General features: G+C 46.7%; 1 protein-coding gene across 2 annotated transcripts in view; it reads left to right on the forward strand.

The window, feature by feature from the left end:
• The window catches only part of LOC106603895 (actin-binding LIM protein 3), a 146,131-nt gene that overhangs the window by 63,216 nt on the left and 60,625 nt on the right, over positions 1–22,290 (forward strand). For both annotated transcript variants that reach the window (XM_014198108.3, XM_082974768.1), the window contains exons 3-4: positions 9,528–9,711; positions 19,334–19,446. In XM_014198108.3, the coding sequence (XP_014053583.1) occupies positions 9,528–9,711; positions 19,334–19,446 (297 nt within the window). The remainder of the gene's footprint in view (positions 1–9,527; positions 9,712–19,333; positions 19,447–22,290) is intronic.

Below are 22,290 nucleotides of genomic sequence, written 5' to 3' on the forward strand. Positions count from 1 at the left end.
TAAGGGGCTGTAGATACTACTGTAAGGGACTCTAGATACTACTGTAAGGGGCTGTAGATACTACTGTAAGGGGCTGTAAATACTACTGTAAGGGGCTGTAAATACTACTGTAAGGGGCTGTAGATACTACTGTAAGGGACTCTAGATACTACTGTAAGGGGCTGTAGATACTACTGTAAGGGGCTGTAAATACTACTGTAAGGGGCTGTAAATACTACTGTAAGGGGCTGTAGATACTACTGTAAGGGACTCTAGATACTACTGTAAGGGGCTGTAAATACTACTGTAAGGGGCTGTAAATACTACTGTAAGGGACTCTAGATACTACTGTAAGGGACTCTAGATACTACTGTAAGGGGCTGTAAATACTACTGTAAGGGGCTGTAAATACTACTGTAAGGGACTCTAGATAAAAGCATCTGCTGAAGGATGTACATGTAAAATGCACTGAACTCAGAACACCACCACTAGTCTGTAGCTACTCTCCTAGACTGACTAGATGACTGATTACTCTCCTAGACTGAGTAGATGACTGATTACTCTCCTAGACTGAGTAGATGACTGATTACTCTCCTAGGCTGAGTAGATGACTGATTACTCTCCTAGACTGAGTAGATGACTGATTACTGTCCTAGACTGACTAGATGACTGATTACTCTCCTAGACTGACTAGATGACTGATTACTCTCCTAGACTGAGTGGATGACTGATTACTCTCCTAGGCTGACTAGATGACTGATTACTCTCCTAGGCTGACTAGATGACTGATTACTCTCCTAGGCTGACTAGATGACTGATTACTCTCCTAGACTGACTAGATGACTGATTACTCTCCTAGGCTGACTAGATGACTGATTACTCTCCTAGACTGAGTAGATGACTGATTACTCTCCTAGACTGACTAGATGACTGATTACTATTCTAGACTGAGTGGATGACTGATTACTCTCCTAGGCTGAGTAGATGACTGATTACTCTCCTAGGCTGACTAGATGACTGATTACTATTCTAGACTGAGTGGATGACTGATTACTCTCCTAGGCTGACTAGATGACTGATTACTCTCCTAGGCTGACTAGATGACTGATTACTCTCCTAGGCTGACTAGATGACTGATTACTCTCCTAGGCTGACTAGATGACTGATTACTCTCCTAGGCTGAGTGGATGACTGATTACTCTCCTAGACTGACTAGATGACTGATTACTCTCCTAGGCTGAGTAGATGACTGATTACTCTCCTAGACTGAGTAGATGACTGATTACTCTCCTAGGCTGAGTGGATGACTGATTACTCTCCTAGGCTGACTAGATGACTGATTCCTCTCCTAGGCTGAGTAGATGACTGATGATTTTCATTGTCAACACAAATGTAAATGTAGACCCCTGGATCTCTCTCTTTCCTCCCCCCCCCCCCCCCCCCCCCCCCTCCTCTCTCCTCTATCAATTCAATTCAAATGGCTTTATTGGCATGGGAAACATATGTTTACATTCCCAAAGAAAGTGAAATGGACAAAAGGTTGACAGTAAATATTACACTCACACAAGTTCCAAAAGAATAAAGACATTTCAAATGTCATATTATGTATATATACAGTGTTGTAACGATATGCAAATAGTTAAAGTTCAAAAGTAAAAATAAATATACATAAATATGGGTTTTTATTTACAATGGTGATTGTTCTTCACTGGTTGCCCTTTTCTTGTGGCAACAGGTCACACATCTTGCTGCTGTGATGGCACACTGGTATTTCACCCAGTAGATATGGGACTTTATCATTTCGAAATCTTTGTGGATCTGTGTAATCTGAGGGAAATATCTAATATGGTCATACATTTGGCAGGAGGTTAGTGCAGCTCAGTTTCCACCTCATTTTGTGGGCAGTGTGCACGTAGCCTGTCTTCTTTTGAGAGCCAGGTCTGCCTACGGCGGTCTCTCTCAATAGCAAGTCTATGTTCACTGAGTCTGTACATAGTCAAAGGTTTCCTTAAGTTTGGGTCAGTCACAGTGGTCAGGTATTCTGCCAATGTGTACTCTCTGTTTAGGGCCAAATAGCATTCTAGTTTGCTCAGTTTTTTTTGTTAATTCTTTCCAATGTGTCAAGTAATAATCTTTTTGTTTTCTCATGATTTGGTTGGGTTTAATTGAGTTGCTGTCCTGGGGCTCTGTGGGTTATGTTGGCTCTGTGGGCTCTGTAGGATCTGTGAGCCTGCAGAGCCTCTCTCTCTCCCTTTCTCTCTCCCTCCCTCTTTCTATCTCTCTCGCTCTCTCTCTCTCTCTTTCTCCACCTCTCCCTCCCTCTCCCCCGCTCCACCTTTCCCCCTTTGTCCCTCTCCACCTCTCTCTCTCTCTCCCTCTCTCCACCTATCCCTCTTTCCCCTGTGGTATTGTGTTAATCATTCTGTCTGAGTGTTTTCACAGTGTCACTAATGAAACTCTATTGATCCGTTTGTACCTGGCCTGTACTTGCAGGCCTCGAGCACGGTAACAGCTCATATCTGGAGCTACAGTAGTCAGGAAGCAGCTCCTATACCATAGAAATAACTGCTCTTGGATCAGTATTAGATTCCCACTCTCAGCTACAGTAGTCAGGAAGCAACTCCTATACCATAGAAATAACTGCTCTTGGATCAGTATTAGATTCCCACTCTCAGCTACAGTAGTCAGGAAGCAGCTCCAATACCATAGAAATAACTGCTCTTGGATCAGTATTAGATTCCCCCTCAGCTATCTGTTATCTGTTGTCTGATGTAAGGCCTTAGGAGAGCCATGGCTGTAGAGTACCCTTCTTAAGGGCATTTTAATAAAACATTAGGAGCCTGGCCAGCCCTCTGCTGAGAGAGCCAGTCAGAGTAAGGGCCATGAAGAGGGAACAGGATCGGAGCCATGAAACACATTCAGTGTGACACGTGCAGCATTAAACAGAGGGAAATTGTATGGACTCGAACACGCACATCCCTAGCACCCGCACGAGCAATCAGAGACACATACACAGATTTACTCACTGTCATTTCAGTGTTGGCCTCTTTAGATGTTTGCTGCAATGTGTAATACAATCCTTATGTGATTGTATTTTTTTTTTGCTCTGTGTGCATGCATACAGATACCCAATCCACGTAACGGGAGGCCAACTATGACATCTTCTTCCTAGACATACATCTGCATGCTAGCTCCGAGTTCAAATTGTTACCCTGGCATCATTTCTGGTTTCTGCCGGTAACTATCAAACAACCAGTTGTGGTCCTCTCTGCCTAACCTCCTCCTCTGGTGTGATCAATGCTTTGATGACAGGCCATTTCCTTGCTGTGGAATGGATGGCCAGGCAAGGTGTGGGCTCTGATCCCAGTCCAGGCTAAACAGCTCTCTTTCTCTTTCTCTTTCTCTTTCTCTTTCTCTTTCTCTCTCTCTCTCTCTCTCTCTCTCTCTCTCTCTCTCTCTCTCTCTCTCTCTCTCTCTCTCTCTCTCTCTCTCTCTCTCTATCTCTATCTCTGTCTCTGTCTCTCTCAATTCAAGGCGCTTTATTAGCATGGGAAACATATGTTAACATTGCCAAAGCAAGTGAAGTAGATAATAAACAAAAGTGAAATAATACAATTTAAAATTAAAAGAAATGTGTATGTTTTTTTCCAAAAAGAAAATGCACATTTTAACCAAACACTGTTTGTGTACACGGATTTTATAATGTCGTATGTTTTTCCCCCAACACCACTTTCCATCAATTTGTATAGCAGACCCTCATGCCAAATTGAGTCAAAAGATTTTTTGAAATCAACAAAGCATGAGAAGACTTTGCCTTTGTTTTGGTTTGTTTGTTTGTCAATTAGGGTGTGCAGGGTGAATACATGGTCTGTTGTACGGTATTTTGGTAAAAAGCCCATTTGACATTTGTTCAGTACATTGTTTTCACTGAGGAAATGTCTGCTGTTAATGATAATACAGAGGATTTTCCCAGGGTTGCTGTTGACGCATATCCCACGGTAGTTATTGGGGTCAAATTTGTCTACTTGGGGTGATCAGTCCATGGTTCCAAATATTGTGGAAGATGCCAGAGCTAAGGATGATGTTAAAGAGTTTAAGTAAAGCCAATTGGAATTTGTGGTCTGTATATTTCATCATTTCATTGAGGATACCGTCAACACCACAGGCCTTTTGAGTTGGAGGGTTTGTGTCTTTCTAGAAAAATCTCTCTCTCCTCTCAGAGGATACAGGGGGGTGGCAACCATTCCTTATCTGGTCCAGGTGAGGCGAGCTTGTCTGCCTATAGCACTGCATTTCTTCAGGGTGGAGCTCATTAGAATAATACTCAGCATGCTTTGCAATTGTTCATTTTTACATATACATTAATATTTAGTTAATTTAGCAGACACTTTTATCACACCATAGTGCTATCAGACTTCTGATACAAAAATGTGAACCGCTATAAAAAAAAATAGAAAAGAAAAGTATTTTGTATTTTGAAAATACAAAATACATTGGAGTGTAGTTCAGCCCAGTGTAATTCAAATCACAAAATACTCAGAATACTCAATAATACGTTTTATATACATAGAAAACTGCCCATCTCTGGTACCACTGAGAAGGCCATAAAGCCTAATTACACGCCATGCCATTACCAAGGGATGGGATGGGAGGGGAGGAGAGGAGAGGAGGGGGGCTGTCAGGCCTGTCCTGCGGTGTGAAAATTTGAATTGTGTCTGTTGGCTGTTGATAAATACAATCTCTCTCCCATCTTCCTCCTCCTCCCCCATCTGGTCCTCTCCTGGCTGACCTGGCATCAGTTTGGCGTGGAGACGGTAGCAGCAGCCAGTGTGGTCTTTATTTTGATTTATTCATGGACTAACTTAATTATTCATTGGGCCAGATAGAGAGAATAAACTGTAGGGTGTGCAGATGTCACTGCTAGCCTTTCAAAGGCTTTTTCTCTGGTCATGAATGGGCAGTGATTTGTTTCGCTGGCTGGGGCTCAGGCTCTTTGATCAGTGAGACAAAGAGGAGTCAGTGTGTTCGTAGATTTAGAGGAATAGTGTAACTAACTGTAGTACTGTTGATAGTCTCCAGATGTTGGATACTGTATGCTTGTATTTTCTATGGTCCAGATCAGAGTTTCCCAAACTCGGTCCTGGAACTCCCACCTGGGTGCACGTTTTGGTTGTTTTGCTCTAGCACTACACAGCTGATTCAAATAGCCAACTTTGATGATTTGAATCAGCTGTGTAGTGCTAGTGTTTGACAAACCCTGTTCTAAATGTCTTCACTGAGGGGGGGATAGATGATGCTAACAGAATCTCCATTCTGCAAAATCATCTATTGTTTTAGCTCACATATCCCTTTCTTTAGGTTTAATTGATTCATTTTCATTTGATTCATTTTCATGTATTTGATTCATTTTCATTTAATTGATTCATTTGTTTTCATGGTTGGTAGAAATAACACCAGCTGTGCTATTTAGTGCTTTATTGCTTCATTCAAATGTCCCCAATGTGGGTGGAAGAAGTGGTACCCATGAATCATACAAGTTAAAATGAGGCCAGGGCCAATGTGGTTAAATTGCTCTTCCCTGATCTCACCCACACACACTGTGGCTGTCTCCCTGACTGGCAGCATGTGTAGTGAGGCGCCCCAGGTGGACGTGTGTGTCGTGTCCATGCTACAGAGTGTTGTTGCCAGCCAGTGTTATTGGACCGAGCAGCGGACAGAATCATGTTTCACTCCTCCTGAGGGGCAGGTTGGGGTTGGGGGGTGCTGTACCTGCGATTGTTCCTGTTCCTCCTCAGAGTCTCAGTCAAGCCCTCTGCACGACCACTACCTACAGACACTGGAGCAACACTGAGCATTATGGTGTCACTGTGGTTTGACTTACAGCAATAGCACTGTTAATAAGTATCTACATGTCCACAGTTGGGTTAATGTGATTATACAGTGTGGCTGTGATTATTATATTGTAACGATGTGCACTGAGAGTTCAGGCAGTGAGTTTTAATAAAATAAACATAATCCAAAGCAAGAAACACTAAACAGCACACAGACAGGAAACAGAAACAATAACGCCTGGGGAAGGAACCAAAGGGAGTGACAGATATAGGGAAGGAACCAAAGGGAGTGACAGATATAGGGAAGGAACCAAAGGGAGTGACAGATATAGGGAAGGAACCAAAGGGAGTGACAGATATAGGGAAGGAACCAAGGGGAGTGACAGATATAGGGAAGGAACCAAAGGGAGTGACAGATATAGGGAAGGAACCAAAGGGAGTGACAGATATAGGGAAGGAACCAAAGGGAGTGACAGATATAGGGAAGGAACCAAGGGGAGTGACAGATATAGGGAAGGAACCAAAGGGAGTGACAGATATAGGGAAGGAACCAAAGGGAGTGACAGATATAGGGAAGGAACCAAAGGGAGTGACAGATATATATATATATATAGAAGGTAATCAAAGAAGTGATGAGTCCAGGTGAGTCTGATGACGCGCAGGTGTGCGTAACGATGGTGACAGGTGTGCGCCATAACGAGCAGCCTGGTAACCTAGAGGCCAGAGAGGGAACACACGTGACATATATCCACTTTCCAAAATCCTCATGGATGGGTTATAGTATTTAACCTTTGACTTTATAGGGGTCATGGGTCATACAGGCTGGGCTAATATAATGTACCGTAGTGACACACACACTGCCCATGTATACCAAAGAGATGACATGTCATGGTTGAAATGTGACAGTTCACTCAAGCCCTAATCAAACACTTCATGACACTGTCTGACCCATAAAACCCCTGCCTGAGGAACACTGCTTGTTCAAGCATGTTGTGTGTTCATGCTATTTGCAACGGAGGCTATTAGCCCATATTGTTCTGTACTGTTGAGACCATGCTTTTGATTATATTACATTGTTGTTGTTCCCTTTTCCTCTATTGTGTGTGTATATATATATATATACAGTGGGGATTACAAGTATTTGATACACTGCCGATTTTGCAGGTTTTCCTACTTACAAAGCATGTAGAGGTCTGTAATTTTTATCATAGGTACACTTCAACTGTGAGAGACGGAATGGAAAACAAAAATCCAGAAAATCACATTGTATGATTTTTAAGTAATTAATTTGCATTTTATTGCATGACATAAGTATTTGATACATCAGAAAAGCAGAACTTAATATTTGGTACAGAAACCTGTTTGCAATTACAGAGATCATACGTTTCCTGTAGTTCTTGACCAGGTTTGCACACACTGCAGCAGGGATTTTGGCCCACTCCTCCATACAGACCTTCTCCAGATCCTTTAGGTTTCGGGGCTGTCGCTGGGCAATACGGACTTTCAGCTCCCTCCAAAGATTTTCTATTGGGTTCAGGTCTGGAGACTGGCTAGGCCACTCCAGGACCTTGAGATGCTTCTTACGGAGCCACTCTTTAGTTGCCCTGGCTGTGTGTTTCGGGTCATTGTCATGCTGGAAGACCCAGTCACGACCCATCTTCAATGCTCTTACTGAGGGAAGGAGGTTGTTGGTCAAGATCTTGCGATACATGGCCCCATTCATCCTCCCCTCAATACGGTGCAGTCGTCCTGTCCCCTTTGCAGAAAAGCATCCCCAAAGAATGATGTTTCCACCTCCATGCTTCACGGTTGGGATGGTGTTCTTGGGGTTGTACTAATCCTTCTTCTTCCTCCAAACACGGCGAGTGGAGTTTAGACCAAAAAGCTCTATTTTTGTCTCATCAGACCACATGACCTTCTCCCATTCCTCCTCTGGATCATCCAGATGGTCATTGGCAAACTTCAGACAGACCTGGACATGCGCTGGCTTGAGCAGGGTGACCTTGCGTGCGCTGCAGGATTTTAATCCATGACGGCATAGTGTGTTACTAATGGTTTTCTTTGAGACTGTGGTCCCAGCTCTCTTCAGGTCATTGACCAGGTCCTGCCGTGTAGTTCTGGGCTGATCCCTCACCTTCCTCATGATCATTGATGCCCCACGAGGTGAGATCTTGCATGGAGCCCCAGACCGAGGGTGATTGACCGTCATCTTGAACTTTTTCCATTTTCTAATAATTGCGCCAACAAATCAAATCAAATGTATTTATATAGCCCTTCGTACATCAGCTGATATCGCAAAGTGCTGTACAGAAACCCAGCCTAAAACCCCAAACAGCAAGCAATGCATGTGAAAGAAGCACGGTGGCTAGGAAAAACTCCCTAGGAAAAACTCCCTAGAAAGGCCAAAAACATAGGAAGAAACCTAGAGAGGAACCAGGCTATGAGGGGTGGCCAGTCCTCTTCTGGCTGTGCAGGGTGGATATTATAACAGAATATGGTCAAGATGTTAAAATGTTCATAAATGACCAGCATGGTCAAATAATAATAATCATAGTAGTTGTCGAGGGTGCAACAAGCACGTCCGGTGAACAGGTCAGGGTTCCATAGCCGCAGGCAGAACAGTTGAAACTGGAGCAGCAGCACGGCCAGGTGGACTGGGGACAGCAAGGAGTCATCATGCCAGGTAGTCCTGAGGCATGGTCCTAGGGCTCAGGTCCTCCGAGAGAAAGAAAGAAAGAAAGAAAGAAAGAAAGAAAGAAAGAAAGAAAGAAAGAAAGAAAGAAAGAAAGAAAGAAAGAAAGAAAGAAAGAAAGAAAGAAAGAAAGAAAGAAAGAAAGAAAGAAAGAAAGAAAGAAAGAAAGAAAGAAAGAAAGAAAGAAAGAAAGAAAGAAAGAAAGAAAGAAAGAAAGCATATTTAAATTCACACAGGACACCGGATAAGACAAGAGAAATACTCCAGATGTAACAGACTGACCCTAGCCCCCTGACACATAAACTACTGCAGCATAAATACTGGAGGCTGAGACAGGAGAGATCAGAAGACACTGTGGCCCCATCTGATGATACCCCCGGACAGGGCCAAACAGGCAGGATATAACCCGGGTCATATCCTGTTGCCTTCTCACCAAGCTGCTTGCCTATTGTCCTGTAGCCCATCCCAGCCTTGTGCAGGTCTACAATTGTATCCCTGATGTCCTTACACAGCTCTCTGGTCTTGGCCATTGTGGAGAGGTTGGCGTCTGTTTGATTGAGTGTGTGGACAGGTGTCTTTTATACAGGTAACGAGTTCAAACAGGTGCAGTTAATACAGGTAATGAGTGGAGAACAGGAGGGCTTCTTAAAGAAAAACTAACAGGTCTGTGAGAGCCGGAATTCTTACTGGTTGGTAGGTGATCAAATACTTATGTCATGCAATAAAATGCAAATTAATTACTTAATCATACAATGTGATTTTCTGGATTTTTATTTTAGATTCTGTCTCTCACAGTTGAAGTGCACCTATGATAAAAATTACAGACCTCTACATGCTTTGTAAGTAGGAAAACCTGCAAAATCGGCAGTGTATCAAATACTTGTTCTCCCCACTGTGTGTGTGTGTGTATATATATATATATATATATATATACAGCCTGATTAAGCACCTGTTCTACTCTTTTCTTCACTAACTCTAGACCAGGGACGTTAATATCTCACCGGTGTGTGTCTGTGTGTCTCCAGTGTGTAGCTGTGACCTGGCCCGTTCAGGCTTCTTCCAGAAGGGAGGAGAGTACATCTGTACAGAGGACTACCAGCGCCTCTACGGCACCAAGTGTGACAGCTGTGGAGACTTCATCACAGGGGAGGTGGTCTCTGCGCTGGGGCGTACCTACCACCCCAAGTGTTTCGTCTGCAGCATGTGCAGGTAGGTTCTGCGGGCCACACACACACACACGCACACACACACACACACACACACACACACACACACACACACACACACACACACACACACACACACACACACATATCCACTACGTTGATCATCACTGGCCAGTTAATGCACATCTCTCAGGGTAAGTGCCATGATAAAAGCACACGACTGAGAGGACAACGTTGGGATGTATAATGTTTGATTGAATTATTGACTTGGCCATGGAGGCAACAATTAGTGAATTATTTGTTTTATTGGGAGGCAGGCAGGCATTTAATCAGTGTTGAATTAAATTGATCAATACGAGAATGCAGGTATATTCAGAGAACAAAGAAATGATCATCAGATCAAATGATCATATGTTTCATCATATCTTCTAAGAGAAGGAACAGTTCAGTGAGGAAGGAAGTTGTCTTGAGAGGAGGGAAAAGGACACGCAGCCTCCTGTTTCTACTTATCATGTTGGGAATCTACAGGTAACTGCCAAAACAATGGAAACACTTGAGGGATGAGGGATACAAAGTACATTGAAAGCAGGTGCTTCCACACAGGTGTGGTTCCTGAGGTAATTAAGCAACTAACATCCCATCATGCTTAGGATCATGTATAAAATGCTGAGCAGGCCATTACTTAGGCTACCATGGCTATGCCCCCATAGGATGACTATGCCCCCATTCACAGGGCATGGGTGGTCACTGAATGGATTAATGAGCAAGATAACGATGTAAACCATATGCCATGGCGGTCTCAGTCCCCAGATCTCAAACCAAGTGAACACTTACAGGGAGATTCTGGAGCGGTGCCTGAGACAGCGTTTTTTTTCACCACCATCAACAAAACACCAAATGATGGAATTTCTGGTGGAAGAATGGTGTTGCATCCCTCCAGTAGAGTTCCAGACACTTGTAGAATCTATGCCAAGGTACATTGAAGCTGTTCTGGCTGGTGGTGGCCCAACGCCCTATTAAGACACTTTATGTTGGTGTTTCCTTTATTTTGGCAGTTACTAGAAGGCGCTCTGAGGAATTACAATGTCGAAAGCCCTCCATCTGATTGTGTGGTTTACTGTCACTGTTTCAGAGTCTTTAGAGGGTGATTGGAGAGTTTCAGTCTGTCAGTGTGGTGGGGCAGTAGAGGTGAGGCTATTTTAAGGGTGCCATGAGAACAGTTCCTTCTATACTGGTCTGTTTCTTGAGAACATCATGAGAACAGTTCCTTCTATACTGGTCTGTTTCTTGAGAACATCATGAGAACAGTTCCTTCTATACTGGTCTGTTTCTTGAGAACATCATGAGAACAGTTCCTTCTATACTGGTCTGTTTCTTGAGAACATCATGAGAACAGTTCCTTCTATACTGGTCTGTTTCTTGAGAACATCATGAGAACAGTTCCTTCTATACTGGTCTGTTTCTTGAGAACATCATGAGAACAGTTCCTTCTATACTGGTCTGTTTCTTGAGAACATCATGAGAACAGTTCCTTCTATACTGGTCTGTTTCTTGAGAACATCATGAGAACAGTTCCTTCTATACTGGTCTGTTTCTTGAGAACATCATGAGAACAGTTCCTTCTATACTGGTCTGTTTCTTGAGAACATCATGAGAACAGTTCCTTCTATACTGGTCTGTTTCTTGAGAACATCATGAGAACAGTTTCTTCTATACTGGTTTGTTTCTTGAGAACATCATGAGAATCAAATCAAATGTATTTATATAGCCCTTCTTACATCAGCTGATATCTCAAAGTGCTTTACAGAAACCCAGCCTAAAACCCCAAACAGCAAGCAATGCAGGTGTAGAAGCACGGTGGCCAAAACCTAGGAAGAAACCTAGAGAGGAACCAGGCTATGAGGGGTGGCCAGTCCTCTTCTGGCTGTGCCGGGTGGAGATTATAACAGCACATGGCCAAGATGTTCAAATGTTCATAAATGACCAGCATGGTCAAATAATAATAATCATAGTAGTTGTCGAGGGTGCAACAAGTCAGTAACACAAGAGTAAGTGTCAGTTGGCTTTTTCATAGCCGATCTTTGAGAGTATCTCTACCGCTCCTGCTGTCTCTAGAGAGTTGAAAACAGCAGGTCTGGAACAGGTAGCACGTCTGGTGAACAGGTCAGGGTTCCATAGCCGCAGGCAGAACAGTTGGAACTGGAGCAGCAGCACGGCCAGGTGAACTGGGGACAGCAAGGAGTCATCAAGTCAGGTAGTCCTGAGGCATGGTCCTAGGGCTCATGTCCTCAGAGAGAGAGAGAGAGAGAGAGAGAGAGAGAGAGAGAGAGAGAGAGAGAGAGAGAGAGAGAGAGAGAGAGAATATTTAAATTCACACAGGTGTGACAGACTGACCCTAGCCCCCCGACACATAAACTACTGCAGCATAAATACTGGAGGCTGAGACAGGAGGGGTCAGGAGACACTGTGGCCCCATCCGATGAAACCCCCGGACAGGGCCAAACAGGTAGGATATAACCCCACCCACTATGCCAAAGCACAGCCCCCACACCACTGGAGGGATATCTCCAGTGAACAGTTCCTTCTATACTGGTCTGTTTCTTGAGAACATCATGTAAACAGTTCCTTCTATTCCTTCTAGCAGGTGGCACCAGGGCTGGGTTGGGTTTGGAGCCTGACCCCTAGTAACCTCTCCACCGAGGGCCTTGATAGGCTGATAGTGCTACTGCTTACATGACCGTGCTTATATCCCGTTATGCACAGATGTGTATGTTAATTTATGTATTTTCCACTTTTTGCAATTTATAGTTCACTGTATTCTAATACTATTATATGCTGACCTGACGGAGTATGGAGTTATGACTCTTATGAGATGTAATTTGGGCAGATGCTTGACAGTGATCTGTAAAGTGATAGAGAATATACCCCCATCAGTTGTCTGGGGAAGCAATACATTATATTGACTGCTGGTACTGAGTCGTCCAGGTTTAAGGGCTATAAATCTTTACTGCAGATGGTCCTGCCATCGTTGCCTGTCCTGCTAGAGATGCTGACTCATAGCTTCTGATGGTGGGAGTGGAGCAGACATTCTGTTCCTGCAGTCAGTAGTCAGCACACTTAAAACACTCCTCATCCACCACAGATCACCCCGACTTCTCCCAAACCTTAATATGCAGGGCTATGCTGTGTTTCTGACAGAAGAATGTTTAACAATACTATCTATTGTTCAGAGCACACTGCCTCCTCTTTAGCACGGGCTCCTGATTGGCGCAGCGGTCTAAGGCACTGCATCTCAGTGCTAGAGACGTCACTACAGACCCTGGTTTGATTCCAGGCTGTATCACAACCGGCCGTGATTGGGAGTCCCATAGGGTCGGCGCACAATTGGGCCAGCGTCGTTAGGGCTAGGCCGGTGTAGGCCGTCATTGTAAATAAGGATTTGTTCTTAACTGACCTGCCTAGTTAAATAAAGGTTAAATATATATTTATTTTTTTAAACAGCATCTGTGTCCATATCCCAAATGGGCCTAAGGGTCCTGGTCACAAGTAGTGCACTATGTAGGGAATAGGTTGCCATTTGGGACACAGCCGATATGCTGCCTGCCTGCCTGCCTGCTATGTAGCTGGATACAGTATCTGTCCACAGGCCCATCATGTCTGTGAGCCTCCCTTCCTGTCACTGGATATTACCACTGAAACACACAGTGCCACCAGAGTGTGTGTGTGTGTGTGTGTGTGTGTGTGTGTGTGTGTGTGTGTGTGTGTGTGTGTGTGTGTGTGTGTGTGTGTGTGTGTGTGTGTGTTGTGTGTGTGTGTGTGTGTGTGTGTGTGTGTGTGTGTGTGTGTGTGTGTGTGTGTGTGTGTGTGTGTGTAATGCAGAGCAGAGGTTGTGACCTGTTGTGTTTTTTGTAACTTATTTTTTACTCTTTTTGTACATAATGTTGCCGCTACCGTCTCTTATGACCGAAAATAACTTCTGGACATCAGGACTGTGATTACTCACCACGGACTGGCAGAATCCTTTTTTTCCTTTCACAACTCTGACGAGCCCGAGGCTGAGGATATAGGGCTCCCTCGGGAACAGGCCCCGACCCCAGTGATCTGCATGAAGAAGAGGCGGAGAAAGAGAGGCCGGAGAGCGGGCTGCCTTCTGAGAGGTCGGAGGCGATCGAATAAACCCCAACTTTCCTCAATTCTGCTAGCAAACATGCAATCTTTGGACAATAAAATGGACGAGTTACTGGGAAGATTAAACTACCAACGGGACATTAAAAACTGTAACATCTCATGCTTCACAGAGTCATGGTTAAACGACGACTACATCAACATACAGCTGGCTGGTTATACGATGTACCGGCAGGATAAAACAGCGGCGTCTGGTAAGACAAGGGGCGGTGGTCTATGTATTTTTGTAAACAACAGCTGGTGCACGATATCTAAAGAAGTCTCGAGCTATTGCTCTCCTGAGGTAGAGTTTCTCATGATAAGCTGCAGACCACACTACCTACCGAGAGAGTTTTCATCTGTATTCTTTGTAGCTGTTTACATACCACCACAGTCAGAGGCTGGCAGTAAGACAGCATTGAATGAGCTGTATTCTGCCATAAGCAAACAAGAAAACGCTCACCCAGAGGTGGCACTCCTAGTGGCCAGGGACTTTAATGCAGGGAAACTTAAATCAGTTTTACCAAATTTCTATCAACATGTTAAATGTGCAACCAGAAGGAAAAGAACTCTGAACCACCTTTACTCCACACACAGAGACGCGTACACAGCTCTCCCTCGCCCTCCATTTGGCAAATCTGACCATAATTCCATCCTCCTGATTCCTGCTTACAAGCAAAAATTAAAGCAGGAAGCAGCAGTGACAAGATCAATAAAAAAGTGGTCAGATGAAGCAGATGCTAAGCTACAGGACTGTTTTGCTAGCACAGACTGGAATATGTTCCGAGATTCCTCCAATGGCATTGAGGAGTACACCACATCTGTCATTGGCTTCATCAATATGTGCATCGATGACGTCGTCCCCACAGTCACCGTACGTACATACCCCAACCAGAGGCAGCATCCACACTGAGCTAAAGGCTAGAGCTGCCACTTTCAAGGAGCGGGACTCTAACCCGGAAGCTTATAAGAAATCCCGCTATGCCCTCCGACGAACCATCAAACAGGCAAAGCGTCAATACAGGACTAAGATCGAGTCGTACCACACCGGCTCTGACGCTCGTCGGATGTGGCAGGGCCTGCAAACCATTAAACACTACAAAGGGAAGCACAGCCGAGAGCTGCCCAGTGACACAAGCCTACCGAAGGAGCTAAACTACTTCTATGCTCGCTTCAAGGCAAATCAATCAAATGTATTTTTAAAGCCCTTCTTACATCAACTAATGTCACAAAGTTCTGCACAGAAACCCAGCCTAAAACCCCAAACAGCAAGCAATGCAGGTGTAGAAGCACGGTGTCTAGGAAAAACTCCCTAGAAATGCCAGAACCTAGGAAGAAACCTAGAGAGGAACCAGGCTATGAGGGGTGGCCAGTCCTCTTCTGGCTGTGCCGGGTGGAAATTATAACAGAACATGGCCAAGATGTTCAAATGTTCATAGATGACCAGCAGGGTCAAATAATAATAATCATGGTGGTTGTCGAGGGTGCAACAGGTCAGCACCTCAGGAGTAAATGTCAGTTGGCTTTTCATAGCCGATCATTCAGAGTATCTCTACCGCTCCTGCTGTCTCTAGAGAGTTGAAAACAGCAGGTCTGGGACAGGTAGCACGTCCGGTGAACAGGTCAGAGTTCCATAGTCGCAGACAAAACAGTTGAAACTGGAGCAGCAGCACGGCCAGGTGGACTGGGGACAGCAAGGAGTCATCAGGCCAGGTAGTCCTGAGGCATGGTTCTAGGGCTCAGGTCCTCCGAGAGAGAGAAAGAAATAAAGAGAGAAAGAAAGTGAAAATAACACTGAAACATGCATGAGAGCACCAGCTGTAAAGGAGGACTGTGTGATCACGCTCTCCGCAGCTGATGTGAGTAAGACCTTTAGACAGGTCAACATTCACAAGGCCGCAGGGCCAGACGGATTACCAGGACGTGTACTCCGAGCATGCGCTGACCAACTAGCAAGTGTCTTCACTCACCTTTTCAACCTCTCCCTGTCCGAGTCTGTAATACCAACATGTTTTAAGCAGACCAACATAGTGCCTGTGCCCAAGAACACTAAGGTAACCTGCCTAAATGACTACCGACCTTTAGCACTCACGTCTGTAGCCATGAAGTGCTTTGAAAGGCTGGCTATGGCTCACATCAACACCATCATCCCAGAAACCCTAGACCCACTCCAATTTGCATACTGCCCCAACAGATCCACAGATGATGCAATCTATATTGCACTCCACACTGCACTTTTCCACCTGGGCAAAAGGATGTGAGAATGCTATTCATTGACTACAGCTCAGCGTTCAACACCATAGTGCCCTCAAAGCTCATCAATAAGCTAAGGACCCTGGGACTAAACACCTCCTTCTGCAACTGGATCCTGGACTTCCTGAGGGCCGCCCCCAGGTGGTAAGGGTAGGTAACAACACATCCGCCACGCTGATCCTCAACACTTGGGCCCCTCAGGGGCCCCTCAGCGGTGCATGCTCAGCCCCCTCCTGTACTCCCTGTTCACTCATGACTGCACGGCCAGGCACGACCATCATTAAGTTTGCCGATGACACAACCGTGGTAGGCCTGATCACCGACAACAACGAGACAGCCTATAGGGAGGAGGTCAGAGACCTGGCCGTGTTGCCAGGACAACAACCTCTCCCCAACGTGATCAAGACAAAGGAGATGATTGTGGACTACAGGAAAAAGAGGACCGAGCACGCCCCCATTCTCATCGACGGGGCTGCAGTGGAGCAGGTTGAGAGCTTCAAGTTCCTCGGTGTCCACATCACCAACAAACTAACATGGTCCAAGCACACCATGACAGTCGTGAAGCGGGCACGACAAAACCTATTCCCCCTCAGGAGACTGAAAAGATTTGGCATGGGTCCTCAGATTCTCAAAAGGTTCTACAGCTGCACCATCGAGAGCATCCTGACTGGTTGCATCACTGCCTGGTATGGCAACTGCTCGGGCTCCGACCGCAAGGCACTACAGAGGGTAGTGCGAATGGCCCCTGTACATCACTGGGGCCAAGCGTCCTGCCATCCAGGACTTCTATACCAGGCGGTATCAGAGGAAGGCCCTAAAAATTGTCAAAGACTCCAGCCACCCTAGTCATAGACTGTTCTCTGTACTACCGCCTTGCAAGCGGTTCTGGAGCGACTTGTCTAGGTCCAAGAGGCTTCTAAACTGCTTCTACCCCCAAGCCATAAGACTGAACACCTAATCAAATGGCTACCCAGACTATTTGCATTGCTCCCCCCGCCCCTCTGGAACGCTGCTGCTACTCTCTGGTATTATCTATGCATAGTCACTTTAATAACTCTACCTACATGTACATATTAACTCAATTACCTCGACACCGGTGCCCCCGCACATTGACTCTATACCGGTACCCCCTGTATATAGCCTCCACATTGACTCTGTACCGTAACACCCTGTATATAGCCTCCACATTGACTCTGTACCGGTACCCCCTGTATATAGCCTCCACATTGACTCTGTACCGTAACACCCCGTAAATAGCCTCCACATTGACTCTGTACCGGTACCCCCTGTATATAGCCTCCACAATGACTGTGTACCTGTACCCCCTGTATATAGCCTCCACATTGACTCTGTACCGGTACTCCTGTATATAGTCTCCACATTGACTCTGTACCGTAACACCCTGTATATAGCCTTCACATTGACTCTGTACTGGTACCCCCTGTATACAGCCTCCACATTGACTCTGTACCGGTACCCCCTGTATATAGCCTCCACAATGACTCTGTACCGGTACCCCCTGTATATAGTCTCCACATTGACTCTGTACCGGTACCCCCTGTATATAGCCTCCACATTGACTCTGTACCGGTACCCCCTGTATATAGTCTCCACATTGACTCTGTACCGGTACCCCCTGTATATAGCCTCCACATTGACTCTGTACCGTAACACCCTGTATATAGTCTCCACATTGACTCTGTACCGGTACTCCTGTATATAGTCTCCACATTGACTCTGTACCGTAACACCCTGTATATAGTCTCCACATTGACTCTGTACCGGTACCCCCTGTATATAGCCTCCACATTGACTCTGTACTGGTATCCCCTGTATATAGCCTCCACATTGACTCTGTACCGGTACCCCCCTGTATATAGCCTCCACATTGACTCTGTACTGGTACTCCTGTATATAGTCTCCACATTGACTCTGTACCGGTACCCCCCTGTATATAGCCTCCACATTGACTCTGTACCGGTACCCCCTGTATATAGCCTCCACATTGACTCTGTACCGGTACCCCCTGTATATAGTCTCCACATTGACTCTGTACTGGTACCCCCTGTATATAGCCTCCACATTGACTCTGTACTGGTACCCCCCTGTATATAGCCTCCACATTGACTCTGTACCGGTACCCCCTGTATATAGCCTCCACATTGTCTCTGTACTGGTACTCCTGTATATAGCCTCCACATTGACTCTGTACTGGTACTCCTGTATATAGTCTCCACATTGACTCTGTACCGTAACACCCTGTATATAGCCTCCACATTGACTCTGTACCGTAACACCCTGTATATAGCCTCCACATTGACTCTGTACCGGTACCCCCTGTATATAGCCCCGCTATTGTTATTTACTGCTGCTCATTAATTATTTGTTATTCTTATCTCTTACTTTTTGGACGGGTATTTTCTTAAAACTGCATTGTTGGTTAAGGGTTTGTAAGTAAGCATTTCACACCTGTTGTATTCAACGCATGTGACAAATACGATTTGATTTGAAAATGTGGAAAAGGTTAAGGGGTCTGAATACTTTCCGAAGGCAGTGTGTGTGTGTGTGTGTGTGTGTGTGTGTGTGTGTGTGTGTGTGTGTGTGTGTGTGTGTGTGTGTGTGTGTGTGTGTGTGTGTGTGTGTGTGTGTGTGTGTGTGTGCGCGCGTCTGCATGGAGAGTTGCACTCTAATCGGTATTAATGTGAGTAGAATAGAGCCCAGGCCTCTGATGTCGTCTCACTCTCTCATGTGCTTCTAAGTAGAGTCACATTGCCCTCCTTGACCAAAAAGATTTTTCAGAAACCTTGTCTAAACATAATAGAATCCCATTGCTTGTGTAAATAACCATGTCAATCACAACAAATCACCGTTAGTCTCAGACTGGGGTAGTTAGCTAGCGATACGTTAGAGAACGCTTCCAGAATGGCTGTATAGAACAGTGCTGTAGTCCTCTCTTCTCTGACTCCATAGTTAGATTCCACTGTCACTGATTCACTTTGTGACACTTTTAAATATGGCGCCACATGTAAATTATATAAACCTACTGCAGGATTTTCTGAGGAATTTATTTTGGGCATTTTACCACGTTTATACTTTGTGCAAAATTACAAAACACAAAATGTGCAGTTGTGTAAAATAACGTTAGCTACCATTTACACACAGTATCCATACAGTATTATTGTGTCTACTGTGAGGCTTCGTGTTGAGCAGAATACATGTCTGATGTCTTCCTTTGGCTTGTTTTTCAGGAAGCCTTTCCCTATCGGAGACAGGGTTACCTTCTGTGGGAAGAAGTGTGTCTGTCAGCAGTGCTCCCATTCGCTAGTCAGCAACGCGCCGGTCAAGATCCACGGACCCAGCCGTAAGTTTCTAGACTTATGGAGTAGGACTCTCCATCACTCCCTCTAGGGGGGAGGAGTAGGACTCTCCATCACTCTCTCTGGAGGGGGAGGAGTAGGACTCTCCATCACTCTCTCTGGGGGGAGGAGTAGGACTCTCTATCATTCTCTCTGGAGGGGGAGGGGAGGAGTAGGACTCTCCATCACTCTCTCTGGGGGGAGGAGTAGGACTCTCCATCACTCCCTCTAGGGGGGAGGAGTAGGACTCTCCATCACTCTCTCTGGAGGGGAGGAGTAGGACTCTCCATCACTCTCTCTGGAGGGAGGGGAGGAGTAGGACTCTCCATCACTCTCTCTGGAGGGAGGAGTAGGACTCTCCATCACTCCCTCTAGGGGGGAGGAGTAGGACTCTCCATCACTCCCTCTAGGGGGGAGGAGTAGGACTCTCCATCACTCTCTCTGGATGGAGAGGAGGAGTAGGACTCTCCATCACTCTCTCTGGAGGGAGGAGTAGGACTCTCCATCACTCCCTCTAGGGGGGAGGAGTAGGACTCTCCATCACTCCCTCTAGGGGGGAGGAGTAGGACTCTCCATCACTCTCTCTTGATGGAAAGGAGGAGTAGGACTCTCCATCACTCTCTCTGGAGGGAGGAGTAGGATTCTCCATCACTCTCTCTGGAGGGGAGGAGTAGGACTCTCCATCACTCTCTCTGGAGGGGGAGGGGAGGAGTAGGACTCTCCATCACTCTCTCTGGGGGGGAGGAGTAGGACTCTCCATCACTCTCTCTAGGGGGGAGGAGTAGGACTCTCCATCACTTCCTCTAGGGGGAGGAGTAGGACTCTCCATCACTTCCTCTAGGGGGGAGGAGTAGGACTCTCCATCACTCTCTCTGGAGGGGGAGGAGTAGGACTCTCCATCACTCTCTCTGGTGGGAGGGGAGGAGTAGGACTCTCCATCACTTCCTCTAGGGGGGAGGAGTAGGACTCTCCATCACTCTCTCTGGAGGGGGAGGAGTAGGACTCTCCATCACTCTCTCTGGAGGGAGGGGAGGAGTAGGACTCTCCATCACTTCCTCTAGGGGGGAGGAGTAGGACTCTCCATCACTCTCTCTGGAGGGGGAGGAGTAGGACTCTCCATCACTCTCTCTGGAGGGAGGGGAGGAGTAGGACTCTCCATCACTTCCTCTAGGGGGGAGGAGTAGGACTCTACATCACTCTCTCTGGAGGGGGAGGAGTAGGACTCTCCATCACTCTCTCTGGGGGGAGGAGTAGGACTCTCCATCACTCTCTCTGGAGGGGAGGAGTAGGACTCTCCATGACTCTCTCTGGAGGGGAGGAGTAGGACTCTCCATGACTCTCTCTGGAGGGGAGGAGTAGGACTCTCCATGACTCTCTCTGGAGGGGAGGAGTAGGACTCTCCATCACTCTCTCTGGGGGGGAGGAGTAGGACTCTTCATCACTCTCTCTGGAGGGGAGGAGTAGGACTCTTCATCACTCTCTCTGGAGGGGAGGAGTAGGACTCTCCATCACTCTCTCTGGAGGGGAGGAGTAGGACTCTCCATCACTCTCTCTGGAGGGAGGAGTAGGACTCTCCATCACTCTCTCTGGAGGGGGAGGAGTAGGACTCTCCATCACTCCCTCTGGAGGGGAGGAGTAGGACTCTCCATCACTCTCTCTGGAGGGGAGGAGTAGGACTCTTCATCACTCTCTCTGGGGGGGAGGAGTAGGACTCTCCATCACTCTCTCTGGAGGGGAGGAGTAGGACTCTCCATCACTCCCTCTGGAGGGGAGGAGTAGGACTCTCCATCACTCTCTCTGGAGGGGGAGGAGTAGGACTCTTCATGACTCCCTCTAGGGGGGAGGAGTAGGACTCTCCATCACTCTCTCTGGAGGGGGAGGAGTAGGACTCTTCATCACTCTCTCTGGAGGGGAGGAGTAGGACTCTCCATCACTCTCTCTGGAGGGGAGGAGTAGGACTCTCCATCACTCTCTCTAGGGGGGAGGAGTAGGACTCTCCATCACTCTCTCTGGAGGGGAGGAGTAGGACTCTCCATCACTCTCTCTGGGGGGAGGAGTAGGACTCTCTATCACTCTCTCTGGAGGGGGAGGGGAGGAGTAGGACTCTCCATCACTCTCTCTGGGGGGAGGAGTAGGACTCTCCATCACTCCCTCTAGGGGGGAGGAGTAGGACTCTCCATCACTCTCTCTGGAGGGGAGGAGTAGGACTCTCCATCACTCTCTCTGGAGGGAGGGGAGGAGTAGGACTCTCCATCACTCTCTCTGGAGGGAGGAGTAGGACTCTCCATCACTCCCTCTAGGGGGGAGGAGTAGGACTCTCCATCACTCCCTCTAGGGGGGAGGAGTAGGACTCTCCATCACTCTCTCTGGATGGAGAGGAGGAGTAGGACTCTCCATCACTCTCTCTGGAGGGAGGAGTAGGACTCTCCATCACTCCCTCTAGGGGGGAGGAGTAGGACTCTCCATCACTCCCTCTAGGGGGGAGGAGTAGGACTCTCCATCACTCTCTCTTGATGGAAAGGAGGAGTAGGACTCTCCATCACTCTCTCTGGAGGGAGGAGTAGGATTCTCCATCACTCTCTCTGGAGGGGAGGAGTAGGACTCTCCATCACTCTCTCTGGAGGGGGAGGGGAGGAGTAGGACTCTCCATCACTCTCTCTGGGGGGAGGAGTAGGACTCTCCATCACTCTCTCTGGAGGGGGAGGGGAGGAGTAGGACTCTCCATCACTCTCTCTGGGGGGAGGAGTAGGACTCTCCATCACTCTCTCTGGGGGGAGGAGTAGGACTCTCCATCACTCTCTCTGGAGGGGAGGAGTAGGACTCTCCATCACTCTCTCTGGAGGGGGAGG

This window comes from Salmo salar, chromosome 04 (assembly GCF_965601325.2).
Source record: "Salmo salar chromosome 04, fSalSal1, whole genome shotgun sequence".
NCBI lineage: Eukaryota > Metazoa > Chordata > Actinopteri > Salmoniformes > Salmonidae > Salmo > Salmo salar.